This window comes from Haemorhous mexicanus, chromosome 21, assembly GCF_027477595.1.
Source record: "Haemorhous mexicanus isolate bHaeMex1 chromosome 21, bHaeMex1.pri, whole genome shotgun sequence".
Classification (NCBI taxonomy): Eukaryota; Metazoa; Chordata; class Aves; order Passeriformes; family Fringillidae; genus Haemorhous; species Haemorhous mexicanus.
Window position 1 is genome coordinate 5,776,758 of NC_082361.1, and position 19,276 is coordinate 5,796,033.

The 19,276-nt window shown below is 43.2% G+C and overlaps 1 protein-coding gene across 4 annotated transcripts in view; it reads left to right on the plus strand.

Moving 5' to 3' along the window:
• Nucleotides 1-19,276, plus strand: part of DNM1 (dynamin 1) — a 65,247-nt gene that overhangs the window by 13,244 nt on the left and 32,727 nt on the right. For all 4 annotated transcript variants that reach the window (XM_059865023.1, XM_059865025.1, XM_059865024.1 and 1 more), the window contains exons 2-10: nt 10,310-10,383; nt 10,920-11,069; nt 11,444-11,647; nt 12,160-12,258; nt 12,941-13,101; nt 13,970-14,112; nt 14,191-14,326; nt 15,490-15,557; nt 16,569-16,707. In XM_059865023.1, the coding sequence (XP_059721006.1) occupies nt 10,310-10,383; nt 10,920-11,069; nt 11,444-11,647; nt 12,160-12,258; nt 12,941-13,101; nt 13,970-14,112; nt 14,191-14,326; nt 15,490-15,557; nt 16,569-16,707 (1,174 nt within the window). The remainder of the gene's footprint in view (nt 1-10,309; nt 10,384-10,919; nt 11,070-11,443; nt 11,648-12,159; nt 12,259-12,940; nt 13,102-13,969; nt 14,113-14,190; nt 14,327-15,489; nt 15,558-16,568; nt 16,708-19,276) is intronic.

Below are 19,276 nucleotides of genomic sequence, written 5' to 3' on the forward strand. Positions count from 1 at the left end.
ACTGAAGCAAATGACATTTTGGATGAGACGGTCAGATTTGTATGCTGGGAGTGCCTCTTGTTTCTCCTCCAAACTCTTGACCTGTAACTGTAGACACTTTCTTAAAACCTCAGCAGCTGGGGGCTGATGCCCACCAGTGAGGGATGCAGGAGCTGTGTGGACATCAAACTGATTTGTTTCTATGGAAACAGTAGATTTCACCATGTTTTAGGGAAGTAGGAGGGGAATTGTACCCCTGGGCCTGGTTCTGGCTCTCAGATTGGATTGGTTGCTGTGCAGCAATTGTAGAGCAGCAACCCATGAAGGGATTATCTATCAGCCAGTGATCACAATTAGGGAGGGAAGCACGTGGCTCCAATCTGCCCCCATTGTGGGATTCCCAGGGTCACAGCCCTCCATGGCACTTAAAAACAAAGAATTTTACCTTGGTTACTCATAGCCCCAAAAGAGGGCTGCATTACAGTGCAGGCAACTGCACCCAGACTCCTCAGCTGGGATGGCTGAGGGAATGAGCTGTGCTTGTACCTCACAAGAGCTGAAAACAATTTGTGGTATCTGCAAGGCCTGGGGGAAGCTGAGATCTTTCAGACAAGGTTCAAGTGATGCTTGCTGATGAAATTATTTTAAGTCCAATTTGTTGTACTGCTCTCAAAAAGTCCCAGCACTTGAAGTGCTGTGACTAGGGGTGATGATTTTGAGACTTTTTTAAAAAAATGAAAGGTGACCTCATGAAACCGCAGAAGGAATCAAAGCATGAGTATGAACCTCAAACAGGTTCAAATAAGAAGAGTTTTTACTAAACCCCATATATTCTTAGTGATCTGTAGATCTGAGTCTCTTCAAACTGGCCTGGTGCCCTGGTGCAAGATCCCAGTGCTGGTCCTTCTGAAGGAGTTAAGCAACAGCTCTGTATTTCAGACTCTCAGGTCCTAAAGGCACTTACCTATCCAGGCTCTAGCACTGACCGAGAGGGGGAGCTTGTATTTCTAGACAGAAAGAAGGCAGACCATGGAAAACTGACAGAAAGGGTAATGCCTGTGTGTGTTTGAACCTTTTCCCAAGGTACTCCTTGTTTCCTACAAATGCAGGACAGGAGCCGTGTAATTGTCTGTAATGGGGAGAAATTCTCTTTGCTCAGCTTCTGTCTCCCCTTACTGTACAGGGACTTCCTATATATTCCATGTTATGTAAACTGAGTTAGGGATGAAGGGCAGCTTCCAGCAGAAATTCTTGTTTTATGCTTTGTAATGTAGCCAGTAAGTCAGTTGGATGGGATAATCCTGGTTATGGATTTGCAGGCGTGCATCAGAAGAATGCAGCAATATCTCTGCTTTACTTTCAGGTCATCTAAAAATATATATATAGACCTTGAAAGTCAGGCCAGATCCTGTTGTAAGGTTTACCAGGCATAAATCTGAGGTGTGCTGGCTTCTTTGGAATTACTGTAGACACCCAGCAGCAGAAATGCCTGGGGCAGACTCCTGGCTATGCCAGTTTAGTCTGCATGCTGGCAGGCCCTCAGGCCATTGACTAGAAGTGTAAAATTGCCTGTGACTTCCTTGGAAGTCCCTTGCCCTGTGGAAGCAGGGCAGCCATGAGGGCTCTTTGGTTGTACATTTGATGAACTGATGCACAGCAGCTCCAGCACAGCCATGACTTGGCATGATGCACACAGCTGTCTTCCAGATTTTGATGTATCCTGAAACTAGTGGAGTGTGAAACAGAAAAATCAGCCCAAAGGATTCAAATGAAAATAAACAGTAGCAAAACTTATCTTATCCTACTGCTTCCAGCAACCTGCATAGAGACACGTACAGGAGAGGGGCTGAGATGCAGAGAAAGGAGATGTGGATGTGGAAAGAGTGGATTAAAGAGGCCCCAACTGCTATGGATGGCTCATGGGAACCAGTCTGTGCAGTGAGAGATAAGCCAGAAAAGCAGAATTTAGTGCACTCAGGGAGGGGTGGAGGAGAGAGCTGTTTCCAAGCGAGCATTCAAGTAAAAATTGCTGTGTTTTCCTTCTGGCTTTGGCAGTGTTAAGGAAGGTGCTGCAGGCAGAAGACTGAACACAGCCACTGCAGCTGAAGTATCAGTTATGTGAGAGAACATTGCCCCAGGGTGTTCCTCTCTCATTGTCTGAGCCCCCTCAGCCCACACTTGGTTCAACAAACATTCTGAGTGGGAAAAACACGTTTTTGATTAACACTTCTTATGTTCAAGGCATGTAGGTCCTCCCAGAGGCATGAGAGCACATGAATATGACAATGCCTTCCAGTAACAAAAGTCTTTCTCCTGTTCTGTAAGAAAGATGTGGGCACTACCAAAAATTACCCAGACAACAGTACTGGACACTGTCATCTTTGTATATGTAAATCAGTGGGCAGTAATTGTGTTGTGTCCCAGGGTGAGGAGACAAGCTGATGATAAAATAGCTAAGATGGCAGCTTGAAATTCAGTCTGTCCCTCCGTGGCCCATCATTTACCCCAAATGTCAGTGGAACAAACCTCACCATTATGCCTGTCCACGAGGAACTGGATTTGATTTGCCAAACTCACTGTGTAGGCTTTCAAACAGCCAGGCATGCAGCTTTCTATGGAGGTGGATTCTCTTGGAGGGGGCAGTCTCCTGAAAGGTTTCTTGTCTTTTCAGCAGAGACTGTGGTGTGGGGTCATTGTGGTTTTTGAAATGTTGTGTTTTGCAATAGATGTAAGTTTCTGATGTGGCTTTACTGAGTTTATGTTAACTCTATAAATACTCTGTATTTTTCTTATTTTGAATGAAGTGAGAGCACAGTGTGGGAAAAAGATACAGGAGAGCTCCAGAACGTGGCATGTCCTGGTCATTGGTGAAAGAGGTGCAGGAAACTCAGGAAAGGTGATTCTTGTGGTGAGAATCATGTCAGTTCTGGAGCAGGATGTGGAGTGAACATGTAATACTACTATTGCTACACTTATTACACTGAATTAGCCTGGCTGCTGTCCTTTCATGTTTGGAAACCTCAGTGCCTCAGTCTGCCCAAAAGCTTGGGCAGAACCTCTTGCTGGCCCTGTGCTGGTATTGGGTGCAATTCTGCACAAGGGAATAGAACAGCTCCAGGCAGACTGGGAGAAGATGCCAACTTCAGAAGTTGCTTTCTACTTCATTCTCTACCCTCTCTGACTGGTGTTTGCAAATTATCCAGTATTATGTTACAAATGTGTCCAGCTTATACTGACACTTGTGTTTTTCCCTGCTTGGGCAGCACCTGGGAATTTTCTAGGATTGTCCCTGGGAACTCACCTTCAGCCCAGCAAACTTCCACACTTGAGAGGCTTTTTGGTCCTTTTGCTTACTGACTTGGGGAATTGTACTTGGAAGAAGTGGCCAGGTGTTGGAGAGGGTGTTAGAGGGTCAGAATTATTTAACAAAACAATTGTAAGTGTTCCAAGCCAGCACAATAGTGTTAACCTCCCTCTGCACTATTGTAAATAGGAGCTCAAGGTACAAGGCAGTGGGAAGCCTTCTCTTTATTTTTTTTTGTTTCTCCTAACATCTATATTATGATGACACTCATGAACTATTGCCTGTCTTTATTTTTCACAATTGTTTTCTTGAATAATGAATCATTGTGCACAATAATATTGCCAGTATACTGGAAAATGGTGTACTTACAATAGATCTTTATTTCTATATGTATCCATTGTGTGGCCAGTACCAATTGCACCCTAAGAAGTTACATTATGCTAAGTGCTTATGGAATTGCTCTTGTTCACTGTGGGTCAGGACTAGGCATACTTGTGCTGTGGGGATTGGCTGATAAATAGTGCACATCCTCTGGCTTAAAGTTATTTAAAAGTGCTAACCTTAATGGAAAAGAACCCATGGCTTAACTAGGAACAAGATTTAGAACATGATTATGAGTCTCTATGACTGTTGTCCAAGTTGATATGAAGCAGTATGAAAGGAATATGAAAGCTTAGGGCAGAGGAAAACAGAATAGCAGGTTGGTAGATGTTTTTGAACATAATCCACCTGTTTTTAATGGTTGCTTTTTTTTTCCTCTTGGCCTGTCTGGCTTTTTTTTAGTTGAGAAGTGCTTTGGCTCAGGCAAGAGAAGAGCTCACAGAGCCACCAAGTTAGCGGGAAACTCTGAATCTGCAATGCAGCCCTCTTGGCAGCCTGCTGGGTGGCAGAGAAAAGAACAAACTTGTCCTTGTTCTTGCTCCACACCTGAGTTATAGAATTGCTTGCAAATGTACTTGCATGTTGCTTGAAGGATCAGACCAGGAAGGTGCTCCAAGGGCAGATCTGCAGCTTTCTTCCTTGTAGTAGGACTACATGATATCTACTGTGAAGGAGCACCAGGAGTCAGTGACCAAAAAGTACAAAGCTCCTACTGTTTCTGAGGTGTTTGCTTTAGAAGTCAATATGATTAATAGTAAATATTTTCAGTGTGTGGTGAAAGTGCCCCATAGGTGTCAGCCTGTGTGTTAAGGATTCATTTTGATGTGCTGAAGCAAGAACATGTTTGAAAATACGAGTGCTGTGGGATGAAATGCTGTTCAGAGAAATGTGTAAGCTGTCCATAGAATGCAGCTTGTGTGAAAGTGTCACTGTTGCTGATGGGCACAGTGATCAGAAGAATCATGTGTCAAAGGTACCAATACCTCTGGATTGGCTTGGGATTCTTGTAAAGCACTGTGCCATCATGAGCTAAGGAGGAACTCTTGATCTAGATGTGAGAGAATGATGAATGATCAATTATAAGCCTTGACAGATGAAAATGGTTTGAAGCTTAGGCAGGAGCAGGTCTGAACTGTGTAACCAGACAGCAAAATCCATAGGGACAGAACTGTATTTCTTGTGGTGTATTGGCATACTGCTTTGTGCAGTGCATTTCTGATTGAATTGCTGTCCCCAGGCACCATCAGAACACAGGAAGTTACAAATACTCAAATTAAAATACAAACAGCCATGTGAAATTATGGAGGCTGTGTGAATTTTAATTTTCTGAAATGAATATAATCCAAACTGGGGATTAATCACATCCCTTAATACCCTGTTTTTCTATAAGAAATCAAATAGAAATTAAATGATCAGATGCTGGTGTTCCCTTCTGTTCTTTGCAACTACTTTTATGTCTTCATAAACTGCTGTTTTGGCTCTTCAATTGAGGCTTTCCTTCTCTAGTGCATTCTAATTCAAAAATCTCAAAGGTCTGGCAAACAATTGACTGCAGCTATGCTGTTGGTTTGTCTAGACTAGGCCTAGATTTGTATTTCAGAGCTCTCTACAAACAGCTTTCCAAGCCTTCCAGCTTCTCTGGAGACAGGGAAAGCAAGGTCTGTATTCCATGTAGAACAAGAGATGGTACCTGGGACTCTGTTCTGGTTCTGACTGCTGAAGAGTTCTGTTGCAACTCAGTGAAGACAATAATCATGCATGAAAAAGCTTTGACTCAAAGTCCTTTCAGAAATACAGATTACCAGTGGATGGAGAAGGTGCAAAACTTGAATTTGGTGGAAAGAGGGAGTAAATGATGCTCATATTTGCAGTGGAAGAGAATCTATGGAGGAGCAGTTACAGCCTGAGCTGATGTGTGGGGATGCCATTCTTGCTCTTCCCTGTTAGGAAGTTGTGGTTATCACTTCTGATATCATGGCTACAGGGTCAAAAAGAGATTTGCAAACACCAGATTGCTGGAATGAAACAGTGCTGTAAATGTTACAGGAATCTCTAAGCCTTAGAGCACAAACCTAAAGCAGTGAGCTGACACTTCTGGCAAAGCATGAAGGGACAGACTGGCTCATGCAATCACTTGTCTTGTACTTATCAGGATTTGAGAGCATTTATTCCAGCAAAGCTGGTGGAGCAGGCACAACATGCCCCTAACAGTCTCTGAGATGCTCAAAGACTTGTTTCTCCTCCAGAGATCTCAGTATCTTATTTAAAAGGAAAACATCAGAGCCAAGTGTTTGACCAAAGGAGTAAACAAGTATTCTTTGGTCTGAGCAAACTGTGTGTGTGTGTGTGGACATAAATGTGCCCCTACTGCACCAAATAACTCATCTAAGTGTCTTTTAATGGGCAGTCACATTTTCTTCAGTGTAGCAGCAGTGAATAAACACAAGCAACCTGTCTGAAAGTTTCAGTGTGTGCCTCTTCAGGTAATCCCAAGCTTGCCATATGGGTATGTGTCCTATTTTTTTTGATTGCATCTATCTTTCCTTCCCTTTCTATACAATATATGTTGATTTATACAAACAGTTTGTCAATTTCCTTTGTTTTATGAATAGTTTGGGCAAAGTATCTTTGGTTGATGCTACTTTTAACTTCTAATCCTTTGTATTGTGCAAGTCATTAAATGAATTCTGAAACTTGTTTATAGAGCAGAGGTGGTTTTTTTGGTCACTAATAGCCACTAATGACCTTTCTGTTCTGTAGGATTCTAAGTTACCTAATGCATGAAGGTTTTTTGTAGATAGTGTCTGGCTTTAGTTAAAAGCCTCAAACAAACAACAAAACAATTAAGGAAAGCCCAGTTCCCAGTGCCCTGATTATAAATGTATTGTTGCATGACATCAAGATTGTTTTAACGTGTTTTCAGGGTGTTTGGATTTTATTTTGGTGCTGCTCTACAGTAGCTGCTTTCCCTTCAATATTTTTTTACTGCATTACAAATGCAGCTTTCAGCCCAAATCTGCACTCTCATGCAGCTCTGCATATGAAAATAGTAATAAGACTGGAGGGGATGCTGTGATTGTGCTTGCCCTGAGGTAGCTAGTCAAGAACATGTGTAAGCACTTCAGAACTGAGCAATGCAAAATACAACAATAAATGCCTTTTCAGGTCGTTTCCCTGCTTGAACTCTTTCAGCCTGAGACCTGTTAAGATTTGCATCCTTGGTTCTTTTTGTTGCCTTGGTTTAGAAGAGGAGATCTGTCTCTGGCCAAGCATTTACCTACCTCTTTGCCTATTGTTAATAAAAAATGAGTGTGGAATACATAGAAATAAGTCTTCCAGTAAGTGATGTTTTGGGAAATGTAGTTATCTGAGCCTAGTTTTCCAACCTTGATAAAATGCTTGGAATTGCATTGCTAGAACTGATACCTCAGTATCTTGATTCAGAATTTTGAGTCAATAGCTAAGAAAGCTACAAGCAAATTAAGTTTTTATATTCCCTGAATACAGCTCTGTGTGTTTTAGCTGCTACTTTGTGTATTTTCTAGATGAAGCCTAGCCTGGAGGAGTGGCACAGTGTTGTATTCCTGCTTTAAAGCACTGGAAATCAAATGTTGTTGTGCACTTCTGTGTGTTGCAAACAAAGAAACAGAAAAAGGATTTCCCAATTGTTAAGATGAGTGAAAGAGGAAAACAGGGGGTTGGTGCCCTCAACCTGGGTAACATTATTCAGGCACAGTCATGTATAGAGATGTGTGTAATGAGGCTCTGCTGTCATGCTGCAGGCTGCCTTGTCTCAGCACTCAAAGCCTTTATAACATTTTATCTCTGAAGACTTACTCCATCTTTCTTTTTCCTCCCTCAGCCTTACTCTTTTACATCTCCCCTGCTGGAAGTGAATAAGCCAGTTTAACCCTTCTGTTCTTGCCTGCTTGGGTCACCTGGCAGTGTTGTGGTTTTTACCTGGTGTCTTCCTGATTCTAGCTTGGTGACATCCCTTTGGGCTGCTCTTTTGGAGCAATAACTGTGTGTGTGTAGCTCTTCCCTCAGGCTCTGAAGTGAGCTCAGACTGTACTGGGCATGTTGTCTGTGCCACACATGCTCTGTGGTTGTATTTATTTGCAGCAGCAGTTTGTGCACCCTGCAAGAGGGCAGGCAGGGCTCTCCACTCCTCCTGCTCCTCGGCACTCAGCCATCTCCCCACAAAATTTACTAATCCCTACTTTTTGGTTTCTATGATTGGAAAGGTTTAGCTGGAGCTGGAGGAGGAAGGGTTTTTCCAACAGACTGTAGAGAGACATTAATTGAAGAATAGGAAATAACGTGGATACAATGGGATGATGCTACATCAGTTGTAAATTTTTGTAATAAAGCTTTTTGGCTGTGACTCCAGATAGGAGTCAAGTGTAGAGAAGATTTGAAAGTTGAACTGCATGTACCTCCCAATAGTTTGTGGATAAGAACACACATTCATTTTCTGATATTAGGGATCAGATTTGCCTGTATTTTCACTCAGAACTAGAGCAGCACTAAAGATTGTTGGTTTAGGTTACAAAATCTTGCATATTTATTTGTTGTCTTGTCCTTTAGAGGACTTGGGGGTTTTTCCTTGGAATAGCCTGGGAGCTACTTGAGTTAACAAATAAATTGGATCTTTTAACAATAATGCTGGAATCCAATTTCATAGGCTTTCTATTTCTCTTTGTCTTCAGATTTTTTTTCTTAGTAGCTGTGATAAGGACAGCAGAGAAATCGAGATTTTAACCAAAGCAGAAAGATCCAGGAAAACATAGTGCAGCATCAATAGGAACTTGCTACTTACTGATTTCATGCTTATAAATGCAAGTGGTCCTTTTTCTACAGGAAAGCAAGATTTGATACTACAAGTTGGAAGCCAATAACTAGGGGACTGTCTTGGTGTGCTGGAAAGGGAATCTGTAGTAATATGATTAATTTCTCTCAGGTATAAGTTAAAAAAATTCAGTGGAGCTCAGATGGATTTGTTATGCTCACAACTGATACAAGGATAGGACTTTTCCACATATTGACCACAGACATCTATCTAGGAATGGAGCTGAGACAGCAGAAAACTGTTAGAATGATGCAGTGTCTCAGAGATTCCAGGGTTAATCCCACTGGAATGGAAAAAACTAGAGCTGTATTTTTGAAAATCAAATGAAAGGCAATCCCCACTTAACTCTATACTTCTGGAAAGTCTAAAATAATGTGTTTCAGTCTAATTTTAACTGAAGTTCCATTACTCCTGACTTAGTAATTAACGGGTGATATTTTTATTTGAGGTGTTAGAGGATATGCAGTGCCTCCTTACACTCATTTCACTTGAACCTAGTCTTCAGTTTTTGATATTACCAAGTTATTCTGACATATCCACAGATGGGGAATTACTTTTATATATACTTTTATAGCTGAGAAAATGGAAATACAGAGGAGCAGAATAACTTGCATAGGGTTACACAGGAAATGATTGGCCAAACCAGGAGCTGAGACAGGGCTGCTCAAGGCCTTATCTGGTGTGCTGAAACAGAAACTCACTTCTCATCTTCATGGACTTTGTCAGTTTTAAGTTCATGCAGGAGTAAGAGGAATACCTCAAAGTGGAGAGCCCTAGATTTCTCATTCAGCAGAGTCAATAATTACTTCTGAATCAGCAAAATTATTCCTTGCCACAGTTATGAAGGGAAGGAGGATTGTCTGCCAGAACCCTGCCAGTGTAGGCAGGGCTTCTTTTAACAGAGAATGTTATGTTCATGCTGTAGGAAACACATTTTGAAGTGATGTTTCTCCCAGGAGGCGAGGAAGCAATTGATTATGTTTTCAGAACTGCTCAGTGGCTCTTGAGGAGCCACATGAGCAGCCAAGTAGTAGAAAACCAGACCACAAACTAGCAAGGTCATCAGCAGATGCAGTGAACACGCCTAGCTTTGGATTGGAAAAAAAGGAAAAGCAAAGGAGAACTGGTGGGCTCTGGCTGCTAAGTCAGCATTTGGAGAGTGTTAGTACAAGGCTGCTTTCCCTTGAAATTACTTGAAGTACACAAAAATTCAGGATTCTTTTAAATACAGAAAGAAACTGCTGCTTTTGCCTTGGCAATACTGTTATCTTGATAGTTATAGCCAGGAGAGACTCTGTGTGGAGAAAAGCCTTTGGCTGCTGGTTATTTTCTCAGTTGTATCACGTGGTGTTTGCACACTGGGACAGTGTGGTGTCTTCTCAAGCCTCAAGTGCAGGGTGTGAGTGAATTTGTGTAATTGTTTTTGCCAAAAGGAGGCATGCTAGTTCTTTGGCTCTGTGCCAGCTTCTCTTTTCTTTCTGAAAGATGAAAGTGTATTTTTTTCCAAAGTACAGACAACTGTATTAAATGGGCTTGTTAGCTAACTTGGAACTTTAGCTGAAGGAGCTGTACTGCCACAGACATGATTAGAGGGACTGTGCTGTGAGCATAAACTACTTCAGAATAAGCTCTTGCCCTTCTCAAGGAGAGGCATTTTGTTTTTAGTGGCTTAAACTTTTTTGTGCTTGTAGCCGGGACTCCCCCTTAGAGTTCATGTACACTTATAGAAGCAGAAAAGCTGTAAAAAGGGAAGGAAACAATCACACACTCATCCAAACCTTCCTGTTTCGTTGCAGGGACTTTCTGCCACGTGGATCTGGCATCGTAACCAGGCGCCCACTGGTCCTGCAGCTGGTAAATGCCAGCACAGGTATGTGAGCTCCCTTCCCCTGTGTGTCCAGCTGGATTGCTGTCTTAGGAAGGTCTTATTTGATCACTGGAGAAAATAAATAAGGATCTTCCCGAGGAAAAATGACCTGCAGCCTTTTTGCCTGTTTAACATCTAATGCATTAAGTGTTGAGAAGCAAAATGCTTCTTAATGTTTTTTCTTGGTTTTAATTTATTATTCGAGGCTCCATGCACACACATCATAATTTTCCTTTGCCTATGCAGCTGTGACTCTCATGAGTAAGACCTAAAAGCCAGAGGACCCTGCTGAAAATGTAGTGAATTAAGGGGGTGAAGATGTTGGGCTCAATTGAATTATCTCAGATGCTGACTACATAAATGTGACTGCAGTAACTACTGTTCCAACCTACAAACCCTGTTGGGAAAGGCCCTTGCCAGACTTCATCCCTTCAATTGTGTTTTGTTGTGCTGTGCTTTGGGACGTGATGCTTTCATCACACTTCGGAGTGTTTCTCTGGTTTTGGTGACTATTTCTGACTCTGCTTCTGTTTACATAGAATATGGCGAGTTCCTACACTGCAAAGGAAAGAAATTCACCGATTTTGAGGAGGTCCGTCTGGAGATTGAGGCTGAAACAGATCGTGTTACTGGCTCCAACAAAGGGATTTCCCCTGTGCCCATCAATCTCCGAGTCTACTCTCCCCATGGTGAGTCCTAATGCAGAGGGACCAGCTCTTCTAGAAGGCTCTGCACCCCATTGTGAATTGAAAACAAAGTACTGTCATCCCTTCTCCTTCAGTGTAGCATATGTGGAAGCACTTGGAGGGCACAATTTTCTTGATCAGTGTGAAAACAAGTGATTTAAAGGGAAGGGTGAGGAGATCACTGACAATCACAGTAGAAACAACCTATAATTGGTTCTTACTGACCGGTAACAAGAAAGAAATAGAAAGCTTTGTGTGCTTTTGTGTGTGCATCTCTTATCCCTTATTGGAGTCACTGTAACTACAGGTGGTACTTAAAGACCAGAACATTCCTACCTTAACAATCTCTTGTGCTAACTCCTGTGTCCTGTGTCTAGTCCTGAACCTGACCCTGGTGGATCTGCCGGGTATGACAAAAGTCCCTGTCGGGGATCAGCCCCCTGACATCGAGTTCCAGATCCGAGACATGCTCATGCAGTTTGTCACCAAAGAGAACTGCCTCATCTTAGCAGTTTCCCCAGCCAACTCTGATCTGGCCAATTCTGATGCCCTGAAGATTGCAAAGGAGGTGGATCCTCAAGGTAAATGTCTCCTAATTTATCCTGGCATTACTAGACAGTGGCCAGATTTTCATTTGGTTGTGATTAGCCCCGTAGCTGTGGCTCATGTCTGTTGTTCTGGAATGTATTTTCACCAACATTCTTCTGAGAGGTATTACAGAGTGTTAACAGTTGCTGGAGTAGAAATTTTGTTACTCCCCTTTTCTTCATTTGCCTAAGCCCTGTTTCTAAAGAGTTGAAGGATTTCCTTTCCTTTAATCATTTGCATTTAGCCTAGAAAGAACTAGGAAAATATGCACTAAAATCCTTTTCTGCTGTGGCATAGCTTGTGCATTCAGCAGGATACAACTGAGAACTGATCTTGTTTTTTGCCTGTTTTTCTCTTTTGGCTTCTTGTACATGATGGGAGCTGTGATATGTGGCTTTAAGGGCCCTCAAGTAGCAAAGTTGGGCAATCTGTAAGCTCTGTGAACAGAGCAAAATAATACATGAGTCATTTGCTGATCAAGTATGTTTGTGGTTTTTTCCCATAGGCCAACGCACCATTGGGGTCATCACCAAGCTGGATCTTATGGATGAAGGAACTGATGCACGAGATGTATTAGAAAACAAATTGCTTCCCCTCCGTAGGGGTAGGTTTCCTTGTGCTTTGTTCATGATCTCATTCCTCTCTTTTCCCTGTGTGAGGTGTCCTTTCCTCATCCTCTCCCTCCCTTCCCTTCTTATAACATTTCTTACAACTTGTGGTTAAACCATCTCTGTTCCAACCTAGAGGTGAGAAAAGTTGGGGAACAGCGCTCAGTTATGCTGTTAACAGGAACTTTTTAGGTATTTATACCTTGATATGTTGTCCTAGCAGAAACACAGCCTTATGCTCTTATTTTTACTTTCTTTTTCCTCCTTTTATTAAGGCAAGCTGTGAAAAATGTCTAAAACACTCCCGTTGCTGCCGTAGTAAAGAGATTAAATAATTCTGGGCTGTGGTACTTGCTGTGGCCATGGCAAAAGTACCTGTGCTAAGGACTCATAAAAGGAGAGTCTGAAATAAATGAGACTGGAGTGTGCTTTGTGTTGGGGGAACAGTAACAAATAAGCTCATTCTCTGTTCCATACTCATTTTTGTCCTCCATACCAAAATATCAGAACCTGGGCCATTCAAGGAAAGTCTAATTTTAAACTCTTCCAATTGCCCCTAATAATGTGTTACCACAAGAATTCCCGTTCTGTAATGCTGCTGGCTGAATAACTCCCTTCTCAAATCTGAGTTTTATTTGCATCCTTGCAGCCATCTGATCTCTAACCCCACTCTCACAGGTTACATTGGTGTGGTCAACAGAAGTCAGAAGGACATAGATGGCAAGAAGGACATTCAGGCAGCTCTGGCTGCAGAGAGGAAGTTTTTTCTCTCCCACCCAGCCTACAGACACATGGCTGATCGCATGGGAACCCCATTCCTGCAGAAAGTTCTGAACCAGGTACTGTCCACAGGCAGGAACTGCTGCCCATGGTGTCACTGGCTGTGAAACACACTGAGGCCAAGCATGGAGCTTGTACACCAAAGGCAGAGCACTGATTTATCCTTTTATTTTCAGTAGTTGGTTTGTGGTATAATGCACTATCAAGATGCAAGATCTTTCTGGCTAAGTTAAAAGATACCTTCTAAACTCTAGTGATCTCTATATCTAAAGGTATTTATGTGATACTGATAGTTATTTCCCATCTATTGAAGCTATCTATTTTTCATATAGCAGCAATTTACTGTTGCTTCCTTCTTCTGCTCCCTTGAAATACTCTCTGAAGTAAAGAGAGTCTCTTTTCTATTTCTTCTTATTCAAATATTCATCTTCAAACTTAAGAGTTTCCCACAAAGCTGTGCTTTGTGGAAACCCTCTTATTTGAGCCTCATGGTTTTGGCTCCTTCCACCTTGCCTTTTCACCCTTTTTTTTAAAAAAAAGGCTTTACCACCACACTGGGTGTCAGTGGTGTGCTAATCTGAAGGCAGAGTAGCCTTTACCCTCGTGTAAAAAACAAATGCTAATACTTTAATGTGAAGTTTATTCTTGGGTTTGAGTCAGTTTGGTTTGTGTGGATGGGAGTTTTGCACCATACTAGAAGGTAAACTGAAGGTCAGGAGTAGAGGGGTGCAATAGGCAGGACCTGGGGAAGGGGAATACCTTCAGCTCATAACTGATATTTGTCCTGGGATAGATATTTTGTTATGACCACACAGAAGAATTGAACACAGAGAGGAGCTTTCATCTTTTTTATAGTGTGGAGGCAGCAAACTCTTCCCAGTAGCTAGCTAGAGATTTATTGTCATCTTAAACCTTCTTCTTGTGCAGCAACTGACCAACCACATCCGTGACACGCTGCCAGGGCTGCGGAACAAGCTCCAGAGCCAGCTCCTCTCCATTGAGAAGGAGGTGGAGGAGTACAAGAACTTTCGCCCTGATGACCCTGCTCGCAAGACCAAAGCTCTACTTCAGTGAGTGGCCTCAGTGTCCCTCCCTGGAAAGGACTGCTCAGTGATGAGTTCTACTTCATGCTCTTGGTTTTCTTTCAGGATGGTCCAGCAGTTTGCTGTGGACTTTGAGAAACGCATTGAAGGCTCTGGAGACCAAATTGACACCTATGAGCTGTCGGGAGGAGCTCGGATCAACCGCATCTTCCATGAGCGTTTCCCCTTTGAGCTGGTGAAGGTACTGCTTCCCCATGCTGCTGACATACACTTTTTGTTTCCTGTTGTATGTTACTACTTCTGTCTGTCTCCTTACTCCTCTTGCTATCTTTTGTCAGCAGACTTTCTCTTCATCTGCTTTGTTTATGGTTTTCTGTTTTATCACCTTTTTTCACTTGTTTGTGTCCTTTATTGGGATCTTCCCATAGTGCTGATTTTCCCCTCTGTCCCTGTTTTTGTGGCAGAACTTAACTTCCTCTGAGCTAAATGGCAATGTTTTTTGGACTTGATTCCTAGATACTAAATTGAGTGTGAAAAATCACTTTAACAGACCCATGGTAAATCAATGACTGAATGCCTCACAGATATGTCAAAGGTACTACGACCAAATTTCATGTAGAAGGAATGGTGCTGAGACTCATACTTCTTTATCCTGAGCATCAGACTAGAGCTAAAGTTGGACTCATAGATACCTCAGAAGCAGGAAAAAGAATTGTAGGTATACCTGGGGTTATTTCTGTCTGGCCCCTATTAATGGCCTAGAGGTGGGAATGGTATAAAAACTGTACTCACCTCTTAACTGTGGAAGAGGATTCTTATTGAAAGGCATTTTTCTTGGATGGTGAATTACACTAACCTGATCAGGAGTACTGAAAATCTTTTTATAATGTTAGTTGGAACAAACTTAAGAGACAGATCTTTTTTCTTCAATGTTTTTTGCATTGGTTTTCTTTTTTTCACATTTGAAAAAGATGAAGCCTTTCTAGTGAAATAAATAGCCTTCCTTGTGTTAGATTTACAATTCACATAAAATGTTTTATCCATTTGTGGTGTTCACTGAAAAAGCAGCTGCCAAGTTCTCATGCTAAATGTTGTGAGGCAAACCAATTTTCTTTAGAAAGCCATCTAACACTTCAGTCTTAGTGCTTTACCTCAGAGAAAAGGTAAAGCACTAAGAGCAGCTGGGGCATCTGTAAATGGAGGCCCTTAGCTGTTCATGTGTGTCCAGGGTGTCCTGCTTTGGTCACAGCAGTTTTGTGGCTGGACTCTGTATCCAACACTTGGGCTGATATCTCATTTGTCACATGGTGGTGCTGGCATGGGACCTCTTCTCTTCAAAGTCTGCTGCTGTGTGCTGCTGTGCAAGTCAGTGTCAGTTTCTGATGGAATTGTCTCCTGGTGCAGATGGAGTTTGATGAGAAGGAGCTGCGGCGGGAGATCAGCTACGCCATCAAGAACATCCACGGTATCAGGCACGTATCACACACTAGACAGAGCTCTGGCTGAAAAGCCTTGTAAACACTTCTAGACCTTCCAAATGGAGCTGAAGACTTCAGAGGTACGGTAGGTCAGCCAAAGGGAGGGATAACCTCTGGCTTGACTCTGGGAATAGGGACAATCATTCAAGTGTTTGCTTTCTTTTCCCATGTGGGAGTCACAGAAGCCTACAAGGTAAAAGCCTGGGTGTCTTGACATCTTCTCTATCCTTCTTGGGCCTTTACGTAGGAAAGGGCAGGAAGAGGGATGCAACCCCGTACTAGTCCTTTGTTTAGTTAAAACTAAAACATTGATTTTCACACTAACCAGCAGTTAGTTGTTCAAAACAAGTTTTGGTACAGAGCCCCTCCTCCCCTAGAGATTTGAGGGAACATTGGTGTGCCTATCACCAGGGTCCCACTGGCCCCACATAGTTAGCAAACAGATCTGTATTCCCTTCAGTGTGAAGGTGAGTTATCAGAAAATTCAGCCCCGAGACCCTGAGTTGTGCTGCTCTTGGGAAGTTGCCTGTTGGAGCCCTTCTGCACACAGGGATGTGAACAAACACTGACCTAGATTTATTTTCATTCCTTTCTTTCGGTCAGCTACCAGCTGAACCTGATAAAGGGTATCCGATGTCAGTGTTCTAGCCTTTAAGAAAATCTTTCAGAACTGGTCTCCTCTCCTGCACAGCTCTGAGGTCAAATACACTGTGGAGGGGTCAGGCCCTGCCACCCTTAGGCTGATGTGAAATGGTGACCAGGCTATGGCTGTCCAGCTAAGATTGATTTTGCCCTCAGCACCTCCTTCCTTGCAAGTGCCAAGCATCCCTCATTTTTAATGAACTTCAGTCAGGGCTTTTCCAGGGGATGTGACACTTCTCAGCCCAAATGTCCCGGGTTTTGGTGATGGTGGTGCCTGCTCCAAGACGTGTGTGTAACGCTGTGACATTCTCCTTGCCCCTTCTCCCCTTCCTGCCTTGTCTTGTCCCCACCCTGGGTGTTTAGAACCGGTCTCTTCACACCTGACATGGCCTTTGAGACCATTGTGAAAAAGCAGGTGAAGAAGATTAAAGAACCTTGCCTGAAATGCGTGGACATGGTCATTTCGGAGTTAATCAATACTGTTAGACAGTGCACCAAGAAGGTAACCAGAGGCAGCATGGAGTTGGCACCTTCCACCTGCTCGCTGGCTGCGGCGCAGCATCGTGACCTGGGCAGGGACTTGCCTGCAGCCACACTTGGTGTTTTCACCACCTCCTCAGCATGACTAGACCTGAGCAGAGCCAGCCTGGAGCGATCCAGCCAACAAGCCAAACAGAAAGGAAGCACTGTGGAATGTGTGCTATGGCCCTGCTCCCTGAATCTTTTAGAGCTGAGGCATTCTGGAGATGTCCTGGCCACCTCTTTGTCTGTAGCATGACTCCTGGTTCCTTTGAAAACCAAGGGTATCTCTCTGTGGCTACATTTTTCTTGAAATTTATTATCTGGGTTTATTTTCCAAACCATAGACTGGGATTTAAATTGTGTGCCCTCTGTTCTTGTAGAGTGAGAGGATTAATCCCAGAGTTGCCCTAGAGGGATGTATGGGGCTGAAATTTAGAGTTACAGCACTTAGAGTCATGGGTTGTATCTCAAGGAAATGTTCCTGTGGTGTTTGGCTTGGTTTCTGGCTGGTTTGGTCCATATCCTGATCTGGAATAGCAGCACATGGCTGAGAAGAAGCAAATTAGAAATGTCCATCAGCCTCTGGGGTCTATCTGTGCTCTCTCTCAGGAGAGAGGACATCAAGCTTGGGATCCATACTGGTATTTTTTGGGGTCGAGGGTGGGGACCTTGATTCTCCCTTTTGGTTGTGGCAGCTTTTGTTTTTGAGGTTGGGGTTGAAAGGGAGCAAGATAAGATGACTTTGTGCCATTCTTCTCAGCCATGACTTGCTGCTTCAGGCAGGGCTGGGTGCTGGTGAAAAGACACCTCAGTTAGGACTAGGTGGGCACTGGAGACTGGAATCGCCACTGGCTTTTCAGGTGCAGGTAAATGGGCACTGCAGGAGGTTTCCACAGAGTCTGACCCCCCTCTCAGCAAGGGTGGGGACAGGTGCCCAAGTGGTGACACTTGCCATCCTTGCACAAGTGCCTGGTCCTTAGGGCCGAGAGCCTCTGCAGAAGGGCTCAGGTGTGCAGACACATGCTTTGCCCCCCAGGACAGACTGGGAGAGCAAAGTGGATGTAGTGAGAGGTTGCTCAGGTTTCTAGAGTGCTGGAGGAGCTTCCTTTTTCTGTCCTGCTGTCCTCTCTTGGGGTGTGTGACTGTGGGAAGCACCCAGAAAATTGCCATTAGAGCCTGTTGACAGGTAAGCACAGGCCCTCGGGCTGCCAAGTATCCAGAGTCACCTGCTAACTGGATCAGAAGGGCCCTCCTTTTTCAGGCCCTCTGAAGCTTCTTTTGATTTGTTCTCCATCCATCAGTTGCTATTCAAAACTGCCCATTGATTCTTTCTCATTGCATCCTTTTTTCTTCACTTCTAATTTTTTACTTCATTGTTTCTTTTTCATTCCTCTTTTTACTGATAATTTTAGAATAAACCCTCTGTTTTGAAGGCAGCAGTTCCTCAAGTGATCAGGTGGTGGATACAACAGGGTGGGAAATATGGGAGGAGAAGAGACTAGATGGATGGAGGGGAAATAGCACAGATTCAGGAATAAAGGATTCCATTTCAGCTTGGATCCTACTGCTAAGGTGTTCATGGTTGACTTCAGTTCTAGTTGCTCTGTGTGTGCTCTAGTAGCCATGGTTACAATTTTGTTTATGAAGAAACAAAATACTGTCATTTAGGTGATACTCAGGTATTGTAAGGGACTAATTTTTTTAAAAAAATCAGACTTCCCCTGAAGTCTGGTGGGGGAAACAGCATAACTTGAGCTTAGCTGGGCAACTGGATTAGTAGGAAGGCTCTGCTGGGTCAGAGGATGTGAACTGAACTCTGGAAATGCTCTTGCTTTGCTCGAAAGAGGCATTGTTGGCACCTGCAGAAAGACCCTTAGGTGAATCCAAATCCTGTAACACATTCCAGCTCTTCGCTGCTTAAAAGGCAGAGTGGTTGTACATACCCTAATACGTGTTGAAGAGTGTTTTAATTCTGGTGTTGCTTTGGGACTGCAGGTGTTATCCACAGAGATGTGAAAGATGAGGTGAAGGAGTAAATACCTGATTTATATGAAGGGGTGGTTATTTATAGCCATCCCAGGATTTGTTGGTAGCTGCAGGCACCCCAGGTGTGGTTATAAACTGCAGCTTTAGAAAAGCAATGTCTCATTCCCATGCCAAGGGGATGTTATTCCCTGAAAGCACTGGCAAAGTAGTAATGGCCCATGGAAAGACAAGTAACTCAGATTGTGTAACAAAGAGCATCCAGTAGAAGATCTGAAGTGTTAGAAGAAGTGCTGAAAAACTTTTTTTGGTGCCCTAGTCTTGAATTGGATTGATCTTGGCTGTATTTTAGTAACTTTAGTTTCTGTGAACTTTCTCTTCTTTTTGAGTGGAGCCATTGAGAACACAGACCACAAAATATCAGTGGAAATTAATAGTTCCTTATGAATCACAGCAGGCCTGTGTTGGGTCTGATGCTGCAGGTAGAATGGATGCTTTGTATATCTGTGGATGTCCTGTAGCACTTTTGCATTTTCCTAAATACTGGGTGCATCTATTCTTACTGA